At 42.5% G+C, this 27,312-nt stretch overlaps 1 protein-coding gene and 1 long non-coding RNA gene across 5 annotated transcripts; one reads left to right on the top strand and one right to left on the bottom strand.

The window, feature by feature from the left end:
* On the top strand, window positions 1-27,312 carry LOC139535606 (dysbindin-like). Of its 4 annotated transcripts, none has more exons than XM_071335189.1 (5): window positions 51-386; window positions 5,571-5,645; window positions 24,882-25,034; window positions 26,017-26,166; window positions 26,335-27,312. In XM_071335189.1, the coding sequence occupies exons 3-5, from the start codon at window positions 24,914-24,916 to the stop codon at window positions 26,583-26,585; spliced, it is 522 nt and encodes a 173-aa protein (XP_071191290.1). In that variant the 5' UTR covers window positions 51-386; window positions 5,571-5,645; window positions 24,882-24,913; the 3' UTR covers window positions 26,586-27,312. The 4 variants fall into 4 exon arrangements, with proteins under 4 accessions (XP_071191288.1, XP_071191290.1, XP_071191289.1 ...); XM_071335190.1 differs by having other exon boundaries at window positions 70-386; window positions 26,017-26,160; XM_071335187.1 differs by lacking the exon at window positions 5,571-5,645 and having other exon boundaries at window positions 1-386.
* Window positions 14,343-15,305, bottom strand: LOC139535607 (uncharacterized). Its single transcript, XR_011667163.1, has 2 exons — window positions 14,974-15,305; window positions 14,343-14,659 (listed from the first exon to the last, which is right to left on the bottom strand). It is a non-coding gene; the product is annotated as an uncharacterized lncRNA (long non-coding RNA).

The following is a 27,312-nucleotide window of genomic DNA, read 5'->3' as shown; positions in this document are numbered from 1 at the left end:
CCTCCCTCTGTGAATGACCACTTGGTATGCTCCACAAGCCATAACCTGCTGTCCTCATCCAAATACTTTAGTTGACTGAGTGAGTACACTAAGGGAGAAGGGTCCTGTAGAAGAGAGAGCGTGTGCTTGAGAGAGCCAGTGACTTTCTTGGGAGTGCTTTGACTCTGTCTCTCTGTCCCAGGAGAGGAGGAGGGCGATGAGCTGTCCTGCTAAAGCTCTGCAGGGCTGATTGTTCCCCACCTCATCGCATCTCTGTGCCTGACTGTGTGACCTGACCCTCCAGTCCTCCTCAACAGCACATCTAATCTGATTCTGCAGCTCTCTGTCCGAAGCTGCCAGCACCATGAGCTCATCTGGGGCAAACCTCCACAACAAGCGTCTACCCTGTGAGTAACTTTACAGCTTCTTTAGCTCTCTCAACAACTGCTTGAATGTGTAGGAGTTGGAAAGACTGTGTCACTGTGTGAATACGCCATAGGTTATTACAGATCATTTTTGTCATTTATTCTGTACTGTACTGTTTTTATTAACCTTCTACATAGGTTCATTTACTGTAATCCCCCTATTGCTGAGCAGAAAGATACATAGAAAAAATTCCTGTCCATATTTGGTTATCTGCTTTAGCTTTTACAGACAGACAAACACATTCAATATTTAGGGAAGAGAAACATAAATCAAGCCACAATCAACAGAACCTGTTGAAGTAATTATGGGTGAAATACGGATTGCTGTTGTTGTGGTTGATGTTGTTGTTGTTGATGTTGGTGTTGTTGGTGGTGGTGATGTTTGAGCATTTAATGCAAAGAATGTGTTGGTGTGTCAGTGTCGGTGTTGGCTGTTTTGAATGTTCAGCCGATGTGGTAAGGACCTGCAGTTTGTGATATTACTAAGGCTGACATACTATACATGCTTTCCTGACCAAATAAAGACAAGAATGTTGAATCGTCACCATATATACTGTCCCGCTGTAATCAGTGGGACTCTGCTCAAGCCACTGAGGGTTCTTAAAGGGATATATTCTCATTTTGGTTTGGGGCCACAAAGGCATCCATTGGTTTCACTGACATAAATCTTTAACTCCTAATGAGATTGTGTGTCTATCTTTCATGGGAACAGATTGACTGCAGTGACATAGGGCTACAGACTGTCCTATAGACGGTGCTCTCACAGAGAAACCCAGATAGGGGTCATTTAATTTGTCAGTCAGTCAGTGGTGTCTGGGGCTAAATTGGATCAGAACATGACTGTGAGAGAAGACATCTTCCATCTGTTGCGTTGATCAGTCCCGGTGCCCAGTGTCCTGCCTGTATGGACTGCATTGTGTGGGAATGTTATGTTTGGAGGTTTGTGGTTTGTGTTGGCTTGGAGGACTGAACAGCTGTTGTCACACTGTTGAAAAGTTAGGTGACGGGCTGAGAATTATGAAGTGAGTGCGCAGTTGGTATTGAATGGTCACAGACAGGATGGTTGCTGCCAGAGTGCTCCTTTAAAACGGAGCCAGCCTCCCACCGAGGCAGACACAGCCTGGTATTGTCCTCATAGTGACACAGCCCACTGTAGGATGGAGAGATAGTCACAACACAAGTCTGTGTTTTTAGTTCACCTGTACTCATTTAACTTTGACTGCTACAGCTGCAGTGTAGATACTGTAGTTTTTCCCCAAGCATACCTGACCAACAACTTGATCAGCCAGATATTTATCTTTCTAATGCTATTCGGTAGCAATTAGCCTGGGGACGAGGTTAGGTGAGAGAACAACTTGATTGCTATGAGGGGGGGTGTATCTATATGTATTAATGTACGTGCACATGTGTATTTCCACTCAGATCCTTTCATCTATGCAGCCCTCAGATCAAAGACCAAGTCCTCCTAATTAGTTTTGAACAAATCTTCCATCATCCGTCAAACTGACTATCCTACCAATCCTTGACTTTGGCAATGTCATTTACAAAATAGCCTCCAACACTCTACTCAGCAAATTGGATGCAGTCTATCACAGTGCAATCCGTTTTGTCACCAAAGCCCCATATACTACCCACCACTGCGACCTGTATGCTCTCGTCGCCAAACCCACTGGCTCCAGGTCATCTATAAGTCTTTGCTAGGTAAAGCTCCGCCTTATCTCAGCTCACTGGTCACCATAGCAACACCCACCTGTAGCCCACGCTCCAGCAGGTATATTTCAGTGGTCATCCCCAAAGCCAACACCTACTTTGGCCGCCTTTCCTTCCCGTTCTCTGCTGCCAATGACTGAAATTAATTGCAAAAATCACTGGTTGGAGACTTATATCTCCCTTACTAACTTTAAGCATCAGCTGTCAGAGCAGCTTACCGATCGCTGCACCTGTACACAGCCCATCTGTAAATAGCCCATCCAACCAACTACCTACCTCATCCCATATTTGTTTTTGTTTATCTGCTCTTTTGCACCCCAGTATTTCTACTTGCATATCCTCATCTGCACATCTATCACTCCAGTGTTAATTGCTAAATTGTAATCACTTTGCCAATATGGCCTATTTATTGCCTTACCTCCTTACTTAATTTGCACACATTGTATACAGATTTTTCTATTGTGTTATTGACTGTTTTTTTTTATCCCATGTGTAACTCTGTGATGTTGTTTTTGTCGCACTGCTTTTGCTTTATCTTGGCCAGGTCGCAGTTGTAAATGAGAACTTGTTCTCAACTGGCCTAAATGGTGAAATAAAGGTGAAATAAAAAATATTTAAAAATCCCACCTTCTGCTTGGTGAAAAACAACCCCGGATTCAGACTAGGTACATATTAATGCCTATAGGCATATTGTAGCTAATTAAATACAACATTCAACAGGCACTCGCACATCTGAGCAATCTTTTTTGCAGGTGCATGGCAACAGTTGAACAAGATGAAGGAAAAAGGAAACCGCACACTGCTCTTGATAGTATCTCTGAAATTTAATAAGCTTACGTATCGGCCTCACGGCCTTCAGCTAATTAAATACAACAATACAGTTATTATTCATTATTCATAAATCAGCGCAAACTTGGTTAGAGCAAGTTTGCGCTGTTCTGTGAAGGGTGTAGTACACAGCATTGTATGAGATCTTCAGTTTCTTGGCAATTTCTCGCATGGAATAGCCTTCATTTCTCAGAACAACAGTAGACTGATGAGTTTCAGAAGAAAGTTCTTTGTTTCTGGCCATTTTGAGCCTGGAATCGAACCCACAAATGCTGATGCTCCAGATACTCAAATAGTCTAAAGAAGGCCAGTTTTATTGCTTCTTTAATCAGAAAAACAGTTTTCAGCTGTGCTAACATAATTGCAAAAGGGATTTCTTATGGTCAATTAGCCTTTTAAAATGATAAACTTGGATTAGCTAACACAACGTGCCATTGGAACGCAGGAGTGATGGTTGCTGATAATGGGCCTCTGTGCGCCTATGTAAATATTCCTTAAAAAATCTGCCGTTTCCAGCTACAACATTAACAATGTCTACACTGTATTTCTGATCAATTTGATGCTATTTTAATAGACAAAAAAAGTGTTTTTCTTTCAAAAACAAGGACATTTCTAAGTGACCCCAAACTTTTGAATGGTACTGTATGTTTTAAAATAATATGATTCTTTGAACAATACTAATGTTTTCTTGTGGTTTTCATGGAAAGTTTTCTTAATGTTCAAAGAACATAACTTTAAATAGAACCATGAGGAAACCTGTAGAAAACATTATGCTGAAGTACCTAAATTCCCACCTATGGTTCTCAGAACATTATGTGCTAGCTGGGTATACTGCACCATTCCCAGAACATTGTGAAAAGGTTGTATGCAAAATAACCATAGGACAACCAAGCTCTCAACAAGTTATAAGAAACATGTGGTTCTCAGAACGTTATGTGCTAGCTGGGCAGGCTCATGACAGCACAAGATTTGAGAAATACTAACAACAACAGAATAGATCAGTGCAAGGCCAGAACTATTCTATTGCATTTAGCCAAACATTTCAGTGACACTGCCCACTGATATGAAAATAGCAATGTAAACTATTCCTCACAAAAAGAGGATCCACAACAAATAGGTTCCAGGAACACCAGGGAAGATGAACAATGGGATAGTTTATGTGTTGCTAAAGGGCTGGTAATGAGTTATCATGTGATTATGACTAGGAGTCTTCAACTCACGATGGAGGGAGTTCAGTTGACCGACACATACATCCACTCCCTCACAACACTCCTGGCAAAACCTGTACATTCATGGTGAGTGAGTGTAGTCCAATGGAGACATTTCTCAGATGTCAGCTGCTTGGGTCCATTGTGGACCAGTAGTCTGCTCATGGACCACAAGAGGGCACTATGTGGCTGAGGCTGACTGACCCATAAACGGCCCTATTGTCTGGGGTGTGTATGTTTGTGCTGGGGGAAGGAGGGGATTCATAATGTCATTGTGGTGTTTACAGAGTGGGGTATGTGGTGGTGCCAGGCTGTGATTCAACCCATTGCAAAAAGCTTCCCCCACACACACGATCCAAACAAACACACACACTGCTCAACTCTCACCATCAATAATTCACTCTCTTTGCAATTGGAACCAAGCCCAAATGGGAGATTCCGGAGAGAGAGCAGGAAGATACAAAAAAATTACCCAAAATAAGCAGCGTAAAGAAAAAACGACGAGGCATCTTCTGTTTTATGAAAGGGAGGCTGCTGCCTGCCACTGAGGTCAGTTTACCACCTACCAAACCTCTTCAATGAACTAAGTAATTGCACAGGGCTTCATATAATCTGATGGTAAAGCTTGTTTTTCTGAAGCTGTTTAAATGTTGCCCCCTGATTCGCAGCAGTTTATCCAGTGAATTTCCAGTTACAGGCAGTCATGGCCAGCTGGTGATCTCCATAGTGCCAGCTTTAGCCAGCTACTAGACTGCTGAGAGTGGAATGTCATGATGAGAGCAGCAGAAAATACATCCTGTCAAAACAGCAAGACATCCTCAGCTAATGAGCCCCAATCAGAGTTGTCATATATTTTCTCTCGGCTCTCCCTGTCTATTCCACACCAAATCCTTTTGCTTCTCTTTTAAATTCTACTGCTGGCTTTCCTCTGAAGCTAAGCAGGGTTGGTCCTGGTCGGTCCCTGGATGGGAGATCAGAAGCTGCTGGAAGTGGTGTTGGATTACTAGTAGGAGGCACTCTTTCCTCTGGTCCCCCAAAAAATATCTCAATGCCCCAGGGCAGTGATTGGGGACATTACCCTCAGTAGAGTGCCGTCTTTCGGATGGGATGTTAAACGGGTGTCCTGACTCTCTGTGGTCACTAAAGATTCCATGGCACTTATTGTAAGAGTGTTAACCCTGGTATCCAGGCTAAAATCCCAAACTGGCCCTCATACCATCATGGCCACCTAATCCTCCCCAGTTCTCAGTCAACTTACCTGGTAAAATAAAGGTTACATTTAAAAATGTAAAATTACATTCCTTCTTTCTCCCACCTTCTTTGTACTTCTATTGAAACATTTACTCTTTAGCTGACCTTTCTCACTCCTCTCTGTGTTTTGTCCACTTTCCCTCCTGACTTCACTCCTCTCAAACTCCAGAACAAGTGATGAGATGGTCCATGTTAAAATAAAATGTTTCCTGTCGCCCTCCCACACCCTCAGCAACATTAAAAGGTCAGTCTCATCTCCCCAAACAGCATTACATCACGTCTTGTTGGTCCTGATGCATCTGGTCAGGAGTCACTGCCTGGTGAAGGGAGGGAGGGCAAGAGGGAGAGAGAAAGAGAGAGGGTGAGAGACTTGCAAAGTGATGTGTAATTCCAACATTTTGAATTTTCTTTCCAAATTTAGAATGACTGCCGGGTTGGAAAGACTAAGATATGAGACTACCTAAAGCATGAAAACTGGAACAACCATTTCAGTAATGGGTGCAATAAATCCAAGTAACAGATTGGATTAGTTTAGCAAAATGTATGTTATACATAAGTAGCATAACATTAATTAATCAAAAATGTGGTTATTGAAACAATGTCAAAAATCTACCTGCAATAGAGCATGCTGGGAGATATGAGAATGATGCCTGTGGTTTTGGTTTAACACTGGTTTAATTTGCTGTATGGCAGAGAATTCCCTCAAAATGAGAGTCTGGCAAACTAGTCTATAATCAGTTTGCACAGAAGGAAGTGGCCATTCCCATAAGGGTTTTAGTTTCAGAGCTGCTCTAGCAGGGCCACAAACCAGCAGCGCGAGTGAAAGATCTAAAACCCAAAAGCATCTGGATCATCTGGAAAGCTAATCATCCATGTTTTGTTCCCAAACACTGTTTGTTGTTCTGAGGCTCTTCCGGTCATCACCCTCTCAGTATCTCAGTATCTGGCTAGCACTAAGGTCTAATGTGAGGATGAATACAGGGAGGGACAGCGCGTTGTTGATGTAATGGGATACCCCTTCCTACCCTTCCCTAAATGCCCATGGAGTAAAATAACTTTCTCTCACTCGCATCAGGTCTTCAGAATCAGGCCCAGGCCCACTCCCTCACATCCCTGATTTTGTATTTCTGAAAGGTCTCTTTCTGTTTTTACTGTCAGATCTGTGTTTGTCTTTGTGTGGGAAGGTAGAGTTGGCACGCTGACATGTCCGGCTCTTTCTGAATCCGACCCATTTCACACATCCAGCTGGTACTGAGCCCTAATCCTATGCTCTGTCCTTCCCACAACTCCCACTGCATTCACTGAGAGGGAGGGAGTGAGTAAAAACTGTGAAAAAACATTTCTGTAAGAAAGTCTGACAATCTGCCTTCATCCTTTTTGTCCCAGTCCTCTCTCATTGCCCACCCTCCTCTTCCTCCCTCCTGAATAGCCACTCTGTGTTGCCTGCTGGCTGTCACACTGGATCGCTTGTGGTGTGAACTGGGGGGGGGGGGGGGGGGGATGGAGAATGACTGACCGGAAAAGTGATCTCATCAATCCAAGACATTTGTGATCACATCATTGTGTGACCTAGGAAACTGATCAGAGGTTAAAAAGGTCAGTTGTGAGTTTCCCAGACCTTATTGATTAAGGTGACTAAATGGTAACAAAATGGAATAGATAGAAAAGCATATTTAACTACTCTCCCTTTAGCTCATGTATAAGCCAGGTCCCAGGCCTCTAAGAAAAATACATCAATGCATCAATGTCAACCAGGTTGTAGGATCTACTACACTAGCGTGGCGGGTCATATTCAATTTCATAGCTGAAGCGATTGAAATGAATGGTAATTTACGAATGAGCCGACATATGCAGCATTTACCGTGAATGCAGTCTCCACGATATGAGACAGAAACAGTTGGAAGCAGTAGAACGGTGAGTGGACATTCCCCTTTTCTCTTTATATTGACTATTTTCCAGCTTTTAGATATTCATTAAACCCTCTATAGCCTACGTTGTCTCAATATCATATGCCCATGGGGAGCAATTACGATGCCTGTCACTGTATTTAGACATAGCTTAATTAAAAGAAGTTTCATTTTATTATAATTATTCATCATCTTTTTAGGTCTTGTCATAAGTGAATTTAATCGTGCTTATTGTCAACGCTTAGCATGTCCATGGCTCACAGGCTGACTACACTGCTCGCGTGCACCAACGAGCGTCTGCGTTGCCAAGTGCTAAAATAGAAGTCAGTTCTATTTCTGACGCAGATCGCTCTGCAAGTCCTGCCTCTCCCATCTCCTCATTGGTTTATAGAAGCAGGTACCCACGTGCCATCTCCTCATTGGTTATACCCACGTGGGTGACTGAAAGACGAAATAGGTCGGTGGCAGTAATGCACGTAATTTGTGAAAGTTGCCAATCGCAATATAAAGTCAAGAGAAGAAAAAGCCTGGAAGGAGGAAAGATGACTATAAACGATTCGGTTGACCGTTTTATGTGTGGATTAATTGGTGGAGTAGAGGACGTTGTGCATTTCAGGTAAAATAACAACTCAATGTTTATATCCCAGGACAAATTAGCTAGCAACAGCAAGCTAGCTAAACAGGACAAATTAGCTAGCAAGTGCAAGCTAGCCAGCTAAATTGCCATAAATGTTTAATGCTTTTTGACCTGTCCCCAAATTAATATAATTGGTTCAGAGTTTGTTTTGATATTTTAACCTGCGTGTCGTGATCGCGTTTGATGTGGGGGGACAAAATAAATTTATGCACGATGGCGCACGATGGTACACGCACGCAGCCGGTTTGGGTTCCGTGTCAGACATAATTACAATTTAGAGTACAGTAGGCCTGTATCAGTGCTAATGCTGTGTTTTAAAAATATTATTTTTCTTATTGCAATTACTTACAACAATGTGGACTGCAAACATGTTCAACATATTTAGCAAACATGGGATAGGCCTACATTTTGTTATTTTGTTTCTGTTGGCTATTTCCACTGAGTGTACAAAACATTAGGAACAACTGCTCTTTCCATGACATAAGCTATGAAGGCTATGGTCCTTTATTGATGTCACCTGTTAAATCCACTTCAATCAGCGTAGATGAAGGGGAGAAGACAGGTTAAAGAAAGATTTTTAAGACTTAAGACAATTGAGACATGGATTGTGTATGTGTACCATTCAGAGGGTGAATGGGCAAGACACAGATGTAAGTGCCTTTGAAAGAGAATGGTAGTAAGTGCCAAGTGCACTGCTTTGAGTGTGGCAAGAACTGCAACTCTGCTGGGTTTTTCACACTAAACAGTTTCCTGTGTGTATAAAGAATGGTCCACCACCCAAAGGCAATCCAGCCAACTTGACACAACTGTGGGAAGCATTGGAGTCAACATGGGCCAGCATCCCTGTGGCACACTTTCAACAACTTGTAGAGTTCCTGCCCCAACAAATTTAGGCTGTTCTGAGGGCAAAGGGGAGTGCAACTCAATATTAAGAAGGTGTTCCAAATCTTTTGTACACTCAGTGTAGAACAGAGAAACATTCAAATTGGAACTGATAACAAAAGACTGTAGATACAAAACTTCAAGCAAGCACATATTTAGCCATGGAGCATGTTCTTATTGACCAGTGAAGGGCCACGCTTCAACACACCTACAACTTATTTACTCATCAAAACCCAGCCCTTTTGGGCTATCAGCTATTTGCGCCCATAATTCCCATTGTGAAATTACCCAAAATATTTTTGACACACCCAGACCTATAGCGCTATTGCCATCGCTAAGATTTACCATTGCATTAGGTTTTTTAAAGGCCTGTGCAGTCAAAAATTTGATTTTCATTTAAAAAAAAATATATATCTTCCACGCTATGAGGTAGGAATAATACTCAGACATTTTGAAAATTATGATAACGGACTTTCAGTGTAAAAGCTGTTTGAAAAGAAATTTCAGCCTGTTTTGGTGGGATGGAGTTTGACATCACCAGGGTGTAAATGAGCTAATAGACCAATATTTTTTTTTCTCCAAACCTCTGCCAATAACAGCATATTTTCAGTTCTCTTCCCCACTCAGACTACTCCCAGACAGTCCTAGCAAAGTTCTTGCAGTAAGGTACTTAATTGTTACCCAGAAATTATTTGATATTGTGATTAAAAATAGTTGCATTGGACCTTTTTAAACCTCTTAAATTTAAATATATGTAATCAAAAATGTTATCTATTTAATCCCCAAAAGTAATTATTTATCATGAGAGGGCCATAAACAATAACCAGTAATTCTGTTAAAATTTCACATTCTGGTAAAAATATTTATAAATGGCTGAGGTGTAGTCACTTTTGTACACAGTACAAATATAATACAAATATGAGAATATAAAATTTTATATTATGTATTTCCTATTCAACAAACTAAACTCAGCAAAAAAAGAAATGTCCCTTTTCAGGACCCTGTCTTTCAAAGATAATTCGTAAAAAATCCAAATAATTGAACAGATCTTCATTGTAAAGGGTTTAAACACTGTTTCCCATGCTTGTTCAATGAACCATAAGCAATTAATGAACATGCACCTGTGGAACGTCGTTAAGACACTAACAGCTTACAGACGGTAGGCAATTAAGGTCACAGTTATGAAAAATTAGGACACTTAAGAGGCCTTTCTACTGTCTCTGAAAAACAGCAAAAGAAAGATAACCATGGTGCCTGCTCATCTGTGTGAACGTGCCTTAGGCATGCTGCAAGGAGGCATGAGGACTGCAGATGTGGTCAGGGCAATAAATTGCAATGTCCGAACTGTGAGACGCCTAAGACAGCGCTACAGGGAGACAGGATGGACAGCTGATCGTCCTCGCACTGGCAGACCACGTGTAACAACACCTGCACAGGATCGGTACATCCGAACATCACACCTGCGGGACAGGTCCAGGATGGCAACAACAACTGCCCGAGTTACACCAGGAACACACATCAGTGCTCAGACTGTCCGCAATAGGCTTAGAGAGGCTGGACTGAGGGCTTGTAGGCCTGTTGTAAGACAGGTCCTCACCAGACATCACCGGCAACAACGTCGCCTATGGGCACAAACCCACCGTCGCTGGACCAGACAGGACTGGCAAAAAGTGCTCTTCACTGACGATTCGCGGTTTTGTATCGCCAGGGGTGATGGTCGAATTCGCGTTTATCGTCGAAGGAATGAGTGTTACACCGAGGCCTGTACTCTGGAGTGGGACCGATTTGGAGGTGGAGGGTCCGTCATGGTCTGGGGTGGTGTGTCACAGCATCATCGGACTGAGCTTGTTGTCATTGCAAGCAATCTCAACACTGTGCGTTACATGGAAGACATCCTCCTCCCTCATGTGGTACCCTTCCTGCAGGCTCATCCTGACATGACCCTCCAGCATGACAATGCCACCAGCCATGCTGCTCATTCTGTGCGTGATTTCCTGCAAGACAGGAATGTCAGTGTTCTGCCATGGCCAGCGAAGAGCCCAGATCTCAATCCCATTGAGCACGTCTGGGACCTGTTGGATCTGAGGGTGAGGCCTTGGTCCATTCCCCCCAGAAATGTCTGGGAACTTGCAGGTGCCTTGGTGGAAGAGTGGGGCAACATCTTACAGCAAGAACTGGCAAATCTGGTGCAGTCCATGAGGAGGAGATGCACTGCAGTACTTAATGCAGCTGGTGGCCACACCAGATACTGACTGTTATTTTTTATTTTGACCCCTCCCCTTTGTTCAGGGACACATTATTCCATTTCTGTTAGTCACATGTCTGTGGAACTTTTTCAGTTCATGTCTCAGTTGTTGAATCTTGTTATGTTCATACAAATATTTACACATGTTAAGTTTGCTGAAAATAAACGCAGTTGACAGTGAGAGGACGTTTCTTTTTTTGCTGAGTTTATGAATAAGGCTTAAAATTACTTCTAAATATAGTATAATCAATTTATAAAATGACTAACTAGTAGATTACACCTCGTATATTTAGTTTCAGAGAAAATGTGCATATTTTCTAAAGGTTTCTTGATCAAAACATCTGCCCCCATCGCTGTGAACGTCTCACAGAACTTGGCTTCCTGAACTTGTTAGGAACTTGCCTTTCATCTCATATTAATCATGTTCGTCTAAGACAAACAGAAAGTGTTTTTTGTTTAAAATCCATAAATAATTTTTAGATTACTGGCTATAAATCGATCTCTGAATGTGCTACAGTGGCGAAACCATATTACAATGTAAGGATATGCTGCGATGTAGGGTTCAGCCAGGAGTTGATGGACTTCACACAGACAGAAGAAACATACTCCTGTGAAAATTAGAGTTACCGCTCATTGCAAGCCATTTTGATCTATGGTGACCACATATCAATATATAAGTGAAATGTCAGTTGGAACTGGAACCATAACCACGCAGGTCCCCAAAACAGGGGACTTTACATCTAAGACATTTTAAAAAAGAGCCCTCAGACATTGGTCATTTCACCAGAATTTTGAGATGCACCATGGCATGTTTTGATATTCCAGAAATCAAAACGAATTAAAGTTCATGTTGGACATCCTCCTCAGATGCCTGGCCTCAATTTTGTCTGGCATCTTGCTTTGTCAGCATGGCTCCCACTGTGCCCTTATGAGAGAACACAGTGGCATATCTGGTTGTGTAAGACTGTGAGAAGAGAAAAAGGAGTCACTCTCTTTCCCCATGCCTACACTGAATAGCTCTGGTCTGAGCATGCAGACCTCTCCAGTGACCTTGTTGAATGCCATCTATACCTGACGGGGGACATTGTAAAGAGACCCTGATCCACTGAGGTTTCTTTTTTTCTTTTTTTTGACAAATGTTAAGAGCTTGAGCTAACATTTAGTTTGTATTGTTGTGCCTATTTTATCTTACCCTTATCTTATATTGTTATGATAATATGCATTTATTTATAAATTACAAAGGTTAAAATTACTAGGCGTAACAGAGATTGGGGTCTGATCATGTGTTTATGTTGCCGTAGAGATGCAGTTGTCTGTATTGCTGTTAAGCGCCGGTGTCTCAGCCCTGGTTGTGATGTCAGGCGTCATGGAACTTCTCGCTGAAGAAACTCTCTCCACTTCATGTCCACTGTCAGGGCTGCCAGATGGTTTCTCCTCAGTGGTCTTGGTTCTTTTGTCGACCGAAGGAGTAGGTGATGGAGATGGCACACCAAGCAGCTGCCAGCCCAATAGAGATTCCTGGGGACCTTTGCTGTTCCTCAGGAATGATGGTGAGGAGCAGGATTGACAGTTGTGAGTCCATGACTGTGAGGAGGTTGGAGTTGTAGTTGACTCTGGAAGTATCCGGGTTACTTTGGCGTAAGGCTGTGAGAAAAGTGAGGACAGTGACCACAGGACAAGGAGACCAGTTTGGAAGAATCCTGATCTCCTTGATGGGAGTCTTTGATGTGCTGTGTCAGAGATCTGGCAGATTTTCAGTCCATAGATCTTTGTTATTGGCTGTGTCATAGTCAAGGTCTGGTGTGTAGGTTGTAGAGGCTTGATCTGGATCTTTCTTTTCCCACTTCCTCTGAATGAGGCAGATCTGGTTGATTTGTAGGAGTTTGGTCAGCATTCTTGGTCCTTAGCATCTTTCATTCTTTTTAAATCGTCAGGTTCTGGGGTCTTGAGGTCTGGTTGGGTGGCTTTTTTCTGTTTCATCTTCACGAGGCAAATATAGACCTACAATGTGAAACAGACGATGTTGGTCTACTGTGGTTGTCATTTAGATTTCTATGTTCAGAGGAGTTTGATCCTGGTTGTTTTTTCCTTCTTGCCAGAGCCAACCCCACAGCAGGTCAGCAGTAGACTGGAAGACATGAATAAACTGCTCTTCTTATATTTTAATTTTACCCTATCTTTTTCCTGATCAGTTTGCCCTTCAGGGGCAGTCGGGTCACTCTGGGATTGACCTATCTTAGTAGATTCGGCTATCAATCGTGTCGGTCTTGAGTTTTTGTACAACGAAATGCAATAGACAAACACTCCTGAGACGCTCTCTGAAAGCAATGTGAGCGAAGCTTTGAAAGCAATGGGCTTTTATATGGATGTAACCATTATGATGTGTCACAGATGTTGGATCCCTGTTAAAGCCTGAGGAGTTGTTTAGGGCACAGCTGTTTTTTGTTGTCAGAAAATAGAAAGTGACAGCCCTTGTATTTTTGGATATTGAACTCAAATCTTACTGCTGGCAATGTCATAAGAATCCCCCCCCCCAAAAAAAACATTTAGTATGCATGGAAAGGGTACACCTTGGCCATTGACAATGCATTTCCTTCTCCATCCACATTGTTTGTAGCCACTGTAGCAGGATGAGCAATTCAGTGAACAACTATCCCAAAATGGAAATATCTGACATGAATAACAAGTAAACAAGTAACAATATCGATCTCCTGGTACCTAATGAATGAATGTTGACACCTACCAGAATAATTATCCTACAGTATAGGGTCCTCTAGCATATTGCTTGGTCTGCTGCTGCATCGTTGTGGACATGCCAGGTAAGCTTGCATGCATGATATCATACAGGCTACAATTTTTTGAGATGGCTAAATAATCTATTTTACTGACTGTTTAAGAATGATTAATAGCCAGAATAGTGGTGGTTTCACTGTGAAGCTAATATTGCATTAGAGCTAATCATGCTTTTTTTTTAAATAATGAGTAGGCTTGCACTGGGATTAATTCATACAACTATCACACCCATGTATATTATTAAATTAGACCGATGTTGAAGATATGCTTTTATATTCGTTGGTAAGTAATATTGAAAGGTGATATGATGGAAACTAGATTAGAAGGCCTAGGCTACTTCATCCTAATGTAAGCTACATCCATTGGTGACTATCATGGTGGTTGGGAGGTTCACAAGTTCTTTACATCTGCAGGGTGTCATGTCCTTCCACCTGGAACAAGCAGACAAGGGAGAAGAAATGAACCTCACTACTCAAATTTCAGTGCTGATTCAAGTTGCTGAAGGCACAACTACCTTTATTAATATTCAATTGTTTTGTCAACAGTTCTGTATATTTTTTGTCTTGGTTAAGTTGTTTACATCTAGGTAGACAGACACTGCCTGCAGCTAGCTAGCAAAATAGACTCATCAGCTGGCTAACAAGCCTAGATTGAACCGAACGCCGCTGGCTGCATTTCCTACGTTTTTCATCAGCCGTTAAAATGTCTTGCCTCCAAAAGAATCGGGCAGGACTGTTTTTTCCTGCCAAGCCAATGCAATGGAGGGAAATGCGATCAGTTGTCCACTTTAGTCCCTGAAAACAATTGGGGGGAAAAACGAATTTGCTACAAGTCTTTAACTGAATAGCAAGTTCACCAATTCATAATTTAAAAAAACTGTCTGGGTCTTCACAATTGACACATTTCTGATGCTACAATGAGTTAGTTTAATTGTTCATCTCTAAAACAGCCAACAGGCAGGATGAGATTGCCTGCTAGTTAGCTATCATGTCCGACGTGTTAGCTAGTTAGTTCGCTTGGCAAAACACCAGTTACTCAACATTTAAATTCCAAATTTATATGAAAGCAATTTATTGAACATCATTTGGTAAATAAATGTTATACTTACATTTCAAAAGTTATTCCTTATTGTTCTGGAAAATGTTTTCCCAAGCGGTGGACTTCTGCCAACCATTAATTCACCGCAAGGTGTTATGGGATAGCCTCCCCGTCAAAGGATACACAGGATTGGGACATGCCAATTTTGACGTACTGCCTACAAATTCTGCCTCAAAAGGCAGCACCCTTATTATTGCCAGCTGATGTCTCGTTAAACTGTATTGTGCTAAATTCACCCGTACAGCTGTTGCAACCATTAGTGTTCACCTCATTGTCGCTTCTTAAAAGATGATGGGCTTGTTCGACATTGCAGCCGACAGTGCAGGCAACTGCCGACTGACTAATCTACAAAGAACCTTGCATCACAAATAACTAGACATTATTATTAGTATTATTATTTGTAGATCAATCAGTGAGTCACAATTTACCCATGGTACATTATGGTTTTGATCGTCTCGAACACCGCCTATGTCGGTGTCCTACTTGCAACCAACGTCTTTCAAGATATGTTCGCCCTCTAGTTGGTATTGTCATCTCAACATATTTGTCCTTTTTGAACAGACTAAGGGCTTTTTATCTGTTTGACAAGCATTCCGTACAGTAGAAATAAAGTATTTTCTTGTTTATCACGGCAAATCTACGATTGCAATTTACCCAACGCTTTGTCTGAATGGGAACTAATGTTGGTGTAACCGACTGATTGTTATTATTTTGTTTCCTATTTGTGTTATCCAAAAGTGCTTGGTATGGGCATCTCTTGTCAAGCTCGGGGGTACAATAACCCTGGACTGTCCATATTTGAGATGTGTAACTACATCGAGTTATTTGTGCCAGAAAGGCGTGGGCCCGAATCAAACCCACACTGATACAGTAGGCCTATATGTGCATGCTGGCCTTAACCGCTAGACCACCCAATTAAACTCCATTCGTACCCTTAGGATCCACTAGATCCTTTTATGTCGTGGAGACCAATGTCTATCTTGTATTATTAAGCTTTATAAAATGACGGTTGTCGATGTGTATGGCTGCATTTCAGATACATTTTTGTACATTTGAATGTTGCAGTAATAGGACCTAGGCCTAGCATTTGAGCAAGTGAGAGAGAAAATGATTTTGATTGCAAGCCTTGATCCCAATGAGCGACAAAAGAGTGATCAAGTTAAGATCCGACATCTGTAGGTCTCCATAGAAACCAATGATGCATTACAGGTAATAACTTTATGACATCACATTATGATGCGTTTGGGTTCCGTGCACACTAGTGATGCAGTAAACATCACAATAGGCTTATTTTTCAGCCTAGCATTGAGAAATTTGAGAAATCAGATGATGTATTAGATTTCCATTGAGTTTTCTATTGTATATGTCTGTAGACCCACACCATGAGTTCACATGATCTCCCAGATTGAGGCTGAAAGAAGAGCAGCCTGCATGGCGAGAGTGTTTCAGTGGGCTCAGTCGTACGACTTCATGACGTAATCGTAACTCCACCACTCACACCATGCTTTGCTTTCTGCGGGGGAGTAAAAAGAGTGACACTATCCTCTCTCTCTGTTGATTACATAAAAAGCAGCTCTGGGAGACTTGACCTTTAGAAAATACAGAGTTGGAAATGACAATGAAAAAAGTTCTAAAGGCTGGGTAATGATTTTTCATCACTTGATGTTAACAATGACCACGAGGGGAGAGAAAAGGGGATGATAAGAGAAGAGAAGACAAGAAAGGAGAGGAGAGTAGAGACTGCTTCAGGAGTGAAAGACATATCTCTAATTATATCGGCTTGTTACATGCCTCAGTTTAGCTTAGTTGGTCAGATAGCTGTTAGCCTGCACACCATTGCAAGTTATGTTAGGAAATAGAAGTGACAGATGAAATGATGTTGCTCAATGTAACGAGTTACATCATGTGCATACACAGAGCAGTTGTGACAGCTAATGAGATCTGATATGTTGTGGGTAAAGTTGACTTCACGAGGGTGGGTTCAAAGAAAGTGCAACTGAATCAGGGGCAATAGAATCTAAGATGAAGCACAGTTGTGGCCTAATTCCATGACTGCTAACTTGTAACCCATAGAGCACACAGAATACCAATGTTATGAACATAACTAATTTAATGTTTGGCAGGACGCAGTAGACATCTCACCAGCTCTGTATTATTGCTGTGTCGTTTTGGTTTTGTGCCTCTGGAGCTCTGAGAGTTTTCTTGGGCTGGTGTCAGAGGCTCTCCATCACACGGCTCAGTGTCTTAGTGTTTACCCACGGATGCCCAGTGGTGCAGACAGACACAGACAGACAGACAGGCCCAGGGGGTGAGTGAGGCGTCTCCCCTCTCCTCCCCGGCTGACCCGAAGCCCCAGGACAGGGCTGTCAGACTGAAGGAGACAGTAAGTTGCTGTGACAGGCCTGCCTCCTGCTATCACTAGACAGAGGACTCCACAAGACCCACAGGGAGGCTGGGGCTGACACAGCAGACTGGACTGGGGGGAGCCTGTTGCCCTTTTCAGATGGCCTTGAATCATTCTGCATACAAAGGAAAACCAGGAACACCATTGGTATTATCATTATACTGTACCATTTGCTTACTGAGAAGCATGGGCATACACAAACAGAAGCAACACTGCTTCATGTGATTCCATGACTCAGCAAGGATAGAAAAAACATTTTATGAAGACGATGTGAAAATACAATCATACACCCATTTGGAGCTTGCAGTCCTGTGGTCGAAGGCCTAGTTCCTCTTTCCTTTGTTATTGTTTCTATCCTGATCCCTCTCTGTCCTCAGCTGCTCGGAGCCTAAGTACTGTGCTGCTAATAGCACCACTGCTTGTGTGTGATCAGTGCTCGCAGCACAAGCCAGATAATATTTACATTATTCCCAATTTAAAAACCTCATCCAATTAGCGCACTCCCTGCCTGTAGCTTCTCATTATGCCTAAATCCCTAGACACTTTTTTTCAGAGTAGGGGGTCAATATATGGATGTGGTGAGAGGAGAGAGCGAGGGCAACACTTTTACAGAGCTGTGTTGAAATCTCCAATGTATATCAATCTGCTGTCTGCTCAAATGTGTGTACATGTCACTTTACGATGTCCATATTCCATCGCTAATCCATGAGTGACTGTGTTTACAGGTTGAGTTGTATGTTGACAGTGGAAGAAGATGTTTGGTCAGTCTGTATACGTGATGTGTTCAGGGAGCCCACCATAAAAGGTGATGTAACCTGATTTACTCTGAGCCATGAACACACTGGCATTCCTCAGGTTATTCTGGGTTCCTGCATTTCTCTTTCCTGTCTCCTGCGTATCACACTTGTGTGCTGTCCCCTCCCCTGGCTCTAGCAGCACTTTGCTTTATTACAATGGTGCTGATGAGGTGGGAAATGTGATTGCATTGTATCCCAAACAAGATTAACTTAGGGAATTGACAGTTGACATTTGCAAAGCAATTGGTGGGTGTTGAGTGATTAATACAGTACACTGTGGTACTGTGTGAATATTGTATGTTTTGATTTCTCAAGCCGTCCACACTGGTCAGGACATTTATGGGTCTGCAACAGTAAAAGCATTAGCTTTATGTAGAATGGGCCGGCTCTAGCATTTTGGGGGCCCTATGCGAGATTTGATTGGGTGGCCCCACACCTCGCAGCAAAACATTTTAGTGGCCCCCCTATTGACGGTGGAGATCTGCCTACAGTGTGGATCTGCCCAACGATGTCTCTCTACCAGACGAAATCAATGCATTTTATGCACGCTTCAACAATAACAACCATGCCATGCGTGAAAGCCCCCACCAACCCAGAGGACTGAGGGATCTCGCTCTCAGAGGCCGACAGTAAGGTCTTTAATTAGGTCAACACTCGCAAGACAGCAAGGCTGGATGGTATACAGGTCCGCGTTCTCAGAGAACGCGCAGAACAGCTGGCAGACATATTCACAGTCATTTTGAACCTCTATTTGTTCGGGTCTGTAACCCCCACGTCTTAAACTGACCACCATCCTTCCTGTTGCCGAGAACTCTAAGGCTTCGTGCCACTATAACTAGCGCCCTGTAGCACACATCTGTAATCATGAAGTGCTCTGAAAGGCTGGCTATGGTACACATCAACTCCATCATACCAGACACCCTAGACCCACTCCAATTTGCCACCCCAACAGATCCATATACAATCTCAATTGCACTCCACACTGGCCCTCACCCACCTAGATAAGAGGAATACCTACAATTGAAGTCGTAAGTTTACATACACCTTAGCCAAATACATTTCAATTCAGTTTTTCACAATTCCTGACATTTAATCCTAGTAAAAATTCCCTGTTTATGGTCAGTTAGGATCACCACTTTATTTTAAGAATGTAAAATGTCAGAATAATAGTAGAGAGAATGATTTATTTCAGCTTTTATTTCTGTCATCACATTCCCAGTGGGTCAGAAGTTTACATACACTCAATTAGTATTTGGTAGCATTGCCTTTAAATTGTTTAACTTGGGTCAAAAGTTTTGGGTAGCCTTCTACAAGCTTCCCACAATAAGTTGGGTGAATTTTGGCCCATTCCTCCATACAGAGCTGGTGTAACTGAGTCAGGTTTGTAGGCTTCCTTGCTCGCACACGCTTTTTCAGTTCTGCCCACAAATTTTCTGAAGGATTGATGTCAGGGCTTTGTGATGGCCACTCCAATACCTTGACTTTGTTATCCTTAAGCCATTTTGCCACAACTTGGAAATATGCTTGGGGTCATTGTCCATTTGGAAGACCCATTTGTGACCAAGCTTTAACTTCCTGACTGATGTCTTGAGATGTTGCTTCAATATATCCACATCATTTTCCTTCCCATTGGTGCCATCTATTTTGTGAAGTGCACAAGTCCCTCCTTCAGCAAAGCACCCCCACAACACCCCCGTGCCTTATCGTTGGGATGGTGTTCTTTGGCTTGCAAGCCTCCCCCTTTTTCCTCATTATGGCCAAACAGTTCTATTTTTGTTTCATTAGACCAGAGGACATTTCTCCAAAAAGTATGTTCTTTGTCCCCATGTGCAGTTGCAAACCGTAGTCAGTTTTTTTATGGCGGTGTTGGAGCAGTGGCTTCTTCCTTGTTGAGCGGCCTTTCAGGTTATGTCGATATAGGACTCGTTTTACTTTGGATATAGATACTTTTGTACCTGTTTCCTCCAGCATCTTCACAAGTTCCTTTGCTGTTGTTCTGGGATTGATTTGCACTTCTCGCACCAAAGTACGTTCATCTCTAGGAGACAGAACGCGTCTCCTTCCTGAGAGGTATGAAGGCTGCGTGGTCCCATGGTGTTTATACTTGCGCACTATTGTTTGTACAGATGAACATGGTACCTTCAGGCGTTTGGAAATTGCTCCCAAGGATGAACCAGACTTGTGGAGGTCTACAAAAATGTTCTGAGGTCTTGGCTGATTTCTTTTGATTTTCCCATGATGTCAACCAAAGACGCACTGAGTTTGAAGGTAGGCCTTGAAATACATCCACAGGTACACCTCCAATTGACTCAAATTATGTCAATTAGCCTATCAGAAGCTGCTAAAGCCCTGACATAATTTTCTGGAATTTTCCAAGCTGTTTAAAGGCACAGTCAACTGTAATTGTGATACAGTGAATTATAAATGAAATAATCTGTCTGTAAACATTTGTTGGAAAAATGACTTATGTCATGCACAAAGTAGATGTCCTTCCGACTTGCCAAAACTATAGTTTGTTAACAAGAAATTTGTGGAGCGGTAGAACAATTTGTTTTAATGACTCCAACCTAAGTGGATGTAAACTTCCGACTTCAACTGTATGTGAGAAGGCTGTTCATTGACTACAGCTTAGCATTCAACACCATTGTCCCCTCCAAGCACGTCACCAAGCTTAGGACCCTGGGATTGAACACCTCCCTCTGCAACTGGTTCCTGGACTTTCTGACGGATCGACCCCAGGTGGTGAGGGTAGGCAACATTACCTCTGCAACGCTGATCCTCAACATGGGGACTCCAAAGGGGTTTATGCTTAGTGCCAGGACAACAACCTCTCCCTCAATGTCAGTAAAACAAAGGAGCTGATCATGGAGTACAGGAAACGGAGGGGTGAGCACGCCCCCATCCACATCACCTGGGCTGCAGTGGAGCGAGCCGAGAGCTACAGGTTCCTCAGTGTCCAAATCACTAAGAACTTAAAACGGTCCACACACTCCCGCACAGTCGTGAAGAAGGCGTGACATCACCTCTTCCCCCTCAGGAGGTTGAAAATGTTTGGCATGGGCCCTCAAATCCTTAAAAAGTACAGCTGCACCAATGAGAGCATCTTGACTGGCTGCATCACTGTTTGGTATGGCAACAGCACTGCCCTCGATCGTATGGTGCTACAGATGATGGTGAGGACAGCCCAGTACATCACTTGGGCCGAGCTCCGTGCCATCCAGGACCTCTATCAGACAGTGTGAAAGGAAGGTCTGGGAAATTTGTTCAAGACTCCAGAAACCCAAGCCATAGAGTATTCCATCTGGTTCCACACAGCAAGCTCTACCAGTGCATCAAGTCTGACACCAACAGGCTCCTGAACTGCTTCTATCCCCAAGCCACAAGACTGCTAAATAGATTAACAAAATGGCTACACGTGCTATCTGAGTTGACTGTTGTATTTTATTTTTGCACTCTCTATGCACACTCACAAGACTCTACACACTCAAGCACACTGATACTCCAACACACACACACACACACACACACACACACACACACACACACACACACACACACACACACACACACACACACACACACACACACACACACACACACACACACACACACACACACACACACACACACACACACACACACACACACTCGCTTTATTTGCTCTCACACACAACATGCACACACATTTATAATGACTCTACACACCCACTCACATACAATCATCATATATGCTGCTGCTACTCTGTTTATCATATACCCTTATTCATACATTATCTACCTCTATCACTCCAGTATCCCTGCACATTGTAAATATGCTATTCGAACTGACCCTGTATATACAATTCAGACCCCTTGACTTTCCCCACATTTTGTTAGGTTACAGCCTCATTCTGAAATTGATTAAATTGGTTTTTCCCCTCATCAATCTACACACAAAATCACATAAAGACCATGCAAAAACAGGTTTTTAGAAATTGTTGCTAATTTATTAAAAACAAAAAACTGAAACATCACATTTACATAAGTATTCAGACCCTTTACTCAGTACTTTGTTGAAGCACCTTAATAAGCAACTATTACAGCCTCGAGTCTTCTTGGGTATGATGCTACAAGCTTGGCACACCTGTATTTGGGGAATTTCTCCCATTCTTCTCTGCAGATCCTCTCAAGCTCTGTCAGGTTGGATGGGGAGCGTTGCTGCACAGCTATTTTCAAGTCTCTCCAGAGATGTTCGATCGGGTTCAAGTCAAGGCTCTGGCTGAGCCACTCAAGGACAATCAGAGACTTGTCCCGAAGCCACTTCTGCGTTGTCTTGGCTGTGTGCTTAGGGTCATTGTCTTGTTGGAAGGTGAACCTTACTGCACATGCAGGGCGTCATTAAGTGATAATACATCATTCACAAATGATAATATTGTCACTCAGACTATTGTAATCTTGTCTTTACATATACTAAATAATATATGTGTGAAATGTGTTATGATTTTGAATGGACCATTATCATGCACCTGTCGGAATAGGTGAGCTTTTCCCCGTGGTTTATTTTCATGCCAGCCAGGTAGGCTATACTCCTGTTGTAAAGCGAAGCAATGTGCTTAATATTTGGAAAGTTGAGAAATAAATATAGTAGGCCTAGCCTATAGAAGCTGATTGGATCCTCTTTTTAAAAGAGGCCATGTTTTATCACGCCTATAGAAATGTTGCGCAACATGAGCTCATGGGCACTCATGAAGTGTTTGATTAGATTTTTAATTACATTTGCATTGATGTCAGTGTGATTAGAGAGACAGAGTGCGGAGTTCCAGAACATTAGCAACTGGCAGTTAACAAGTTTGGTACTCTACTAATGACCATATGCACCATCAGAGTGCAGTTTTGGAGAAGCCTAGTTACCGTGACTAAACGGTCACGTATTACCATCACCATAACAGCCCTACCCTAAACCTCTCTCTCTCTCCTTACTTGTGACAAGTGTTGGGGTTAAAGGTGAAGCCAGGTTCAGGTATGGGGGAGAAGCCTGCCCCCTGGGTGGTCCTGAGCGCTCTGGAGCAGGTTTTAATCACGGATCTCTCTGTACTTTGCTCTGTTCATCTTTCCCTTGATCCTGACTAGTCTCCCAGTCCCTGCTGCTGAAAAACATCCCCACAGCATGATGTTGCCACCACTATGCTTCACCATAGGGATGGTGCCAGGTTTCCTCCAGACGTGACGCTTGGCATTGAGGCCATAGAGTTCAATCTTTGTTTTATCAGACCATAGAATCTTGTTTCTCATGGTCTGAGAGTCTTTAGAGGCCTTTTAGCAAACTCCAAGCGGGCTGTCATGTGCCTTTTACTGAGGAGTGGCTTCCGTCTGGCCACTCTACCATAAGGCCTGATTGGTGGAGTGCTGCAGATATGGTTGTCCTTCTGAAAGGTTCTCCCATCTCCACAAAGGAACTCTAGAGCTCTGTCAGAGTTACCATCGGGTTCTTGGTCACCTCCCCGACCAAGGCTCTTCTCCCCCGGTTGGTCAGTTTGATTGGGCGGCCAGCTCTAGGAAGTGTCTTGTTGGTTCCAAACTTCTTCCATTTAAGAATGATGGAGGCCACTGTGTTCTTGGGGACCTTCAATTTTACAGACATTCTTTGGTACCCTTCCCCAGATCTGTGCCTCGACAAAATCCTGTCTCTGAGCTTTACGGACAATTCCTTCTACCTCAAGCCTTGGTTTTTGCTCTGACATGCACTGTCAACTGTGGGACCTTATATAGACAGGTGTGTGCCTTTCCAAATCATGTCCAATCAATTTAATTTACCACAGGTGGACTCCAATCAAGTTGTAGAAACATCTCAAGGATGATCAATGGAAACAGGATGCACCTGAGTTCAATTTCGATTCTCATAGCAAAGGGTCTGAATACTTTTGTAATTAAGGTATTTATGTTTTTTATTTTTAATACATTTGAAAAAAAGTTATGTTTTTTGCTTTGTCATTATGGGTTATAGTGTCCAGATTGATGAGGAAAACATTGTATTTAATCCATGTTGGAATAAGACTGTGTAACGTAACAAAATGTGGAAAAAGGGAAGTGGTCTGAATACTTTCCGAATGCTCTGTAGCTTGCTTACTTCTCGTGTTCTTGGTCGTGATTCGGCCATGATTACTACAAGTTTAGATGGCTGGCTAGACTAATTTACCAATCTAAAAATTGTTAGCTGACATGGCTAATTGATTGACTGTCAGTGACTGACATAACATGAGAAAATGCACAACTGCTGATGCAAAACCACATTTCTAAATTGCACCCGGGTTATTCTACTATTCTTACTCTCAATAGTAAGTTGATACCCCAACTGAGTTCCTAAAACTTGTTGTTTCATGAATAAAACAAAGGAGAGAATGTATGATATGTTTTACAGGATCAATCATATTTCACCGTAAAGCATTAGTAAGAAATGTTGCACATGCATGCTCTATCTACATTATGCTAAAAGTGTCTGCTACTGAGAGGTACCAAGGAAAACAAGTCTGCAAGAGGATATGAAAAGCCAAAAATTCACAGCCCCAAAACCTGAGATTACAGTAAAGGCTGAGTTTTCCTGTCATTTCTTGTTCCTATGGTTCAGTGTTACCTCTTTCTGGCCATCACTTTGTTTGTTGCAGCTTTGGGGAGTGTTGATCTTGCAGACCTGTTTGACCAGAGTTTCTGACAGATATGTTCTGTTGTTCTCTGTGCCAGCGGAGACCGAGCATGCTCAGAGGGTCCCAGGAATGGACGCAGCCCAGCAGATGAAACTAAGAGAGCGACAGCGCTTCTTTGAGGAGGTCTTTCAGCACGATGTGGATGTCTACCTGTCCTCTGCTCACTTGCAGATTCATGACTATAAGAGACGTGAGTGCAGTCAGCATCACACATGTCCATACCCAAGCACAACCCTTACCTTAGCCATTACTCTAACACTAGATTCATGTCCACACCCTGGCTAAACCCTAACACTAACCCTAGATTAATGTCCAAACCATGGCTCAACCCAAACCCTATCCATAACCCTATATCCAAGTCCACACAATTCAAGTACTCACTTTCTACCACTCGCCATATTACACTGAACAAAAATAAATAAGTATCCCAGAAATGTTCCATACTCACAAAAAGCTTATTTCTCTCACATTTTGTGCACAAATTGTTAACATCCCTGTTAGTGAGCATTTCTCCTTTAGCCAAGATAATCCATCCTTACCTGACAGGTGTTGCCTAAAAAAAGCTCATTAAACAGCATGATAATTATACAGGTGCACCTTGTGCTGGGGACAATAAAAGGCCACTCTAAAATGTGCATCTTTGTTACACAACACAATGCCGCAGATGCCTCAAGTTTTGAGGGAGTGTGCAATTCGCATGCTGATGCAAGATAATTTAATGTATATTTCTCTACCATAATCCGCCTCCAATGTTGTTTTAGAGAATTTGGCAGTACGTCCAACCAGCCTCACAACCGCATGTAACCACGCCAGCTCAGGACCTGCACATCAGGCTTCTTCACCTTCGTGATCGTCTGAGGGGAGGGGGGTGGTATTTCTGTCTGTAAAAAAGCCATTTTGTGGGGAAAAACTCATTCTGATTCGCTGGGCCTGTACCCCTGCCCAGCCATGTGAAATCCATAGATTGGGGCCTTATCAATTTCAATTGACTGATCTGCTTATATGAACTGTAATTCAGTAAAATCTTTGAAATTGTTGCATGTTGCATTTATATTTTTGTTCAATATGCACACGTGAAAGTTTCTAAATGTTGCTAAACATTTCCTATGAGAAGTGAAGCTGACATTATATGCCTCTAATCAACTCACGGTTGTCTCTTGGGTTGTTGTTAGCTCCCATTGGCAGTGTCTCGTCCATGGAGGTTAATGTGGACATGCTGGAGCAGATGGACCTCATGGACATCTCTGACCAGGAAGCACTGGATGTCTTCCTCGGCTCTGGGGGGGATGAGGGGGTGCTGGCCTCCCCTCTGCCAGGTAAAGGTGAGTGGAGGGGAGACGCCAGTCTGAGGCCATCCTATGTTGATAGTGTAGTATTTGGCAGAGAGTCGAGGCTTTTACCCTCCCCTATACTAGCTGGCAACACTAACTGCAATATTGAGCGTAGCACTGAAAATCTTTTGTCTAATATCCCCTTCATTTCACCTACAGTAGTTCATGGAAACAACAACAACGATAAGGTAATCAACCAGGGACGCTCTCTCCACTACACTGACGGTTGTGATGGGAAGTTCCGCATGTCCTCCACCTCCTCCACTAACAGCCAGAACACCAATGAGGACGGACGGGACACCCAAGTCGTCCAATCAGATGATGAAGATGTGCATGTCGACACAGTCTTGCTGATGGGATCACCCCCAGGGAAAGATGAGAAGAAGGATCGGTCTATCCTCTCTTCCTAGGCGCCTTCCTTCACTTCCAATATTCAGTAACAGTTTGGACTTACTGATGCTTACAAGTATCACTTAAACTGGACACACAAACTTCTGTGGACTGGCAAGACAACTGCCACTTTCCACAGCTTTTTCTTTACTCTTCATTTTGTTTTGCCTGAACTGTACATATAAAGCCAAATCTTCTCCAAGCTTGCTTATCTCCATTTATACTTCTGGAATGTAGATGACAGGACATTTCTTTTTATTTCCTCATTTAGCATCCTATTAAGATCTGGCAGTGTGTGGTACTCTTTTGGGAAGGACATTTTTGTGTGTAAGCATGCTTTACTATACTACAGATCGGAACAACTGAGTGTTAGTAAAAAGTAAGCATCTGTATTAACCAGGTTGAAATAAAGGTTGAATAATTTATAAAATAAAGATGTAGAGAATTAATATTTTTTTATGTAAGATGTAAATAAAGACAGGTGAACTTTTTTTCTTTAGAGAGAAACATATAAACTGTGCACAACTTTGCCATGCTTTGTAAATCTGGCCCTAAAATGTTCAACCAACCCAAAAATGTTCAACCAACCCAAAACACCTGCCACAAATAAGGACATATTGTACATAGTGCTTAGTGGTGCTTTAATTTGTTGTATCTTTCTCTTAGTCTCCTCTTATTCTCTGACTTAAGGTTTATTTATTTTAACTATAAATAGGAATAAAAAAATAACATTTGTTTCCCTGCAAA

The sequence above is a fragment of the Salvelinus alpinus genome, chromosome 12, assembly GCF_045679555.1.
Source record: "Salvelinus alpinus chromosome 12, SLU_Salpinus.1, whole genome shotgun sequence".
NCBI lineage: Eukaryota > Metazoa > Chordata > Actinopteri > Salmoniformes > Salmonidae > Salvelinus > Salvelinus alpinus.
The sequence above is the reverse complement of the archived record's forward strand: the minus strand, read 5'-3'. Positions and strand labels throughout refer to the sequence as shown.

Bases quoted from the DNA above. Each gene is read 5' to 3' on its own strand.
- LOC139535606 (XM_071335187.1), top strand. From the start codon at position 344: ATGAGCTCATCTGGGGCAAACCTCCACAACAAGCGTCTACCCT. The intron at 25,035-26,016 runs GTGAGTGCAGTC...GGTTGTTGTTAG, and splicing joins GATTCATGACTATAAGAGAC to CTCCCATTGGCAGTGTCTCG. The intron at 26,167-26,334 runs GTGAGTGGAGGG...TTTCACCTACAG, and splicing joins CTCCCCTCTGCCAGGTAAAG to TAGTTCATGGAAACAACAAC.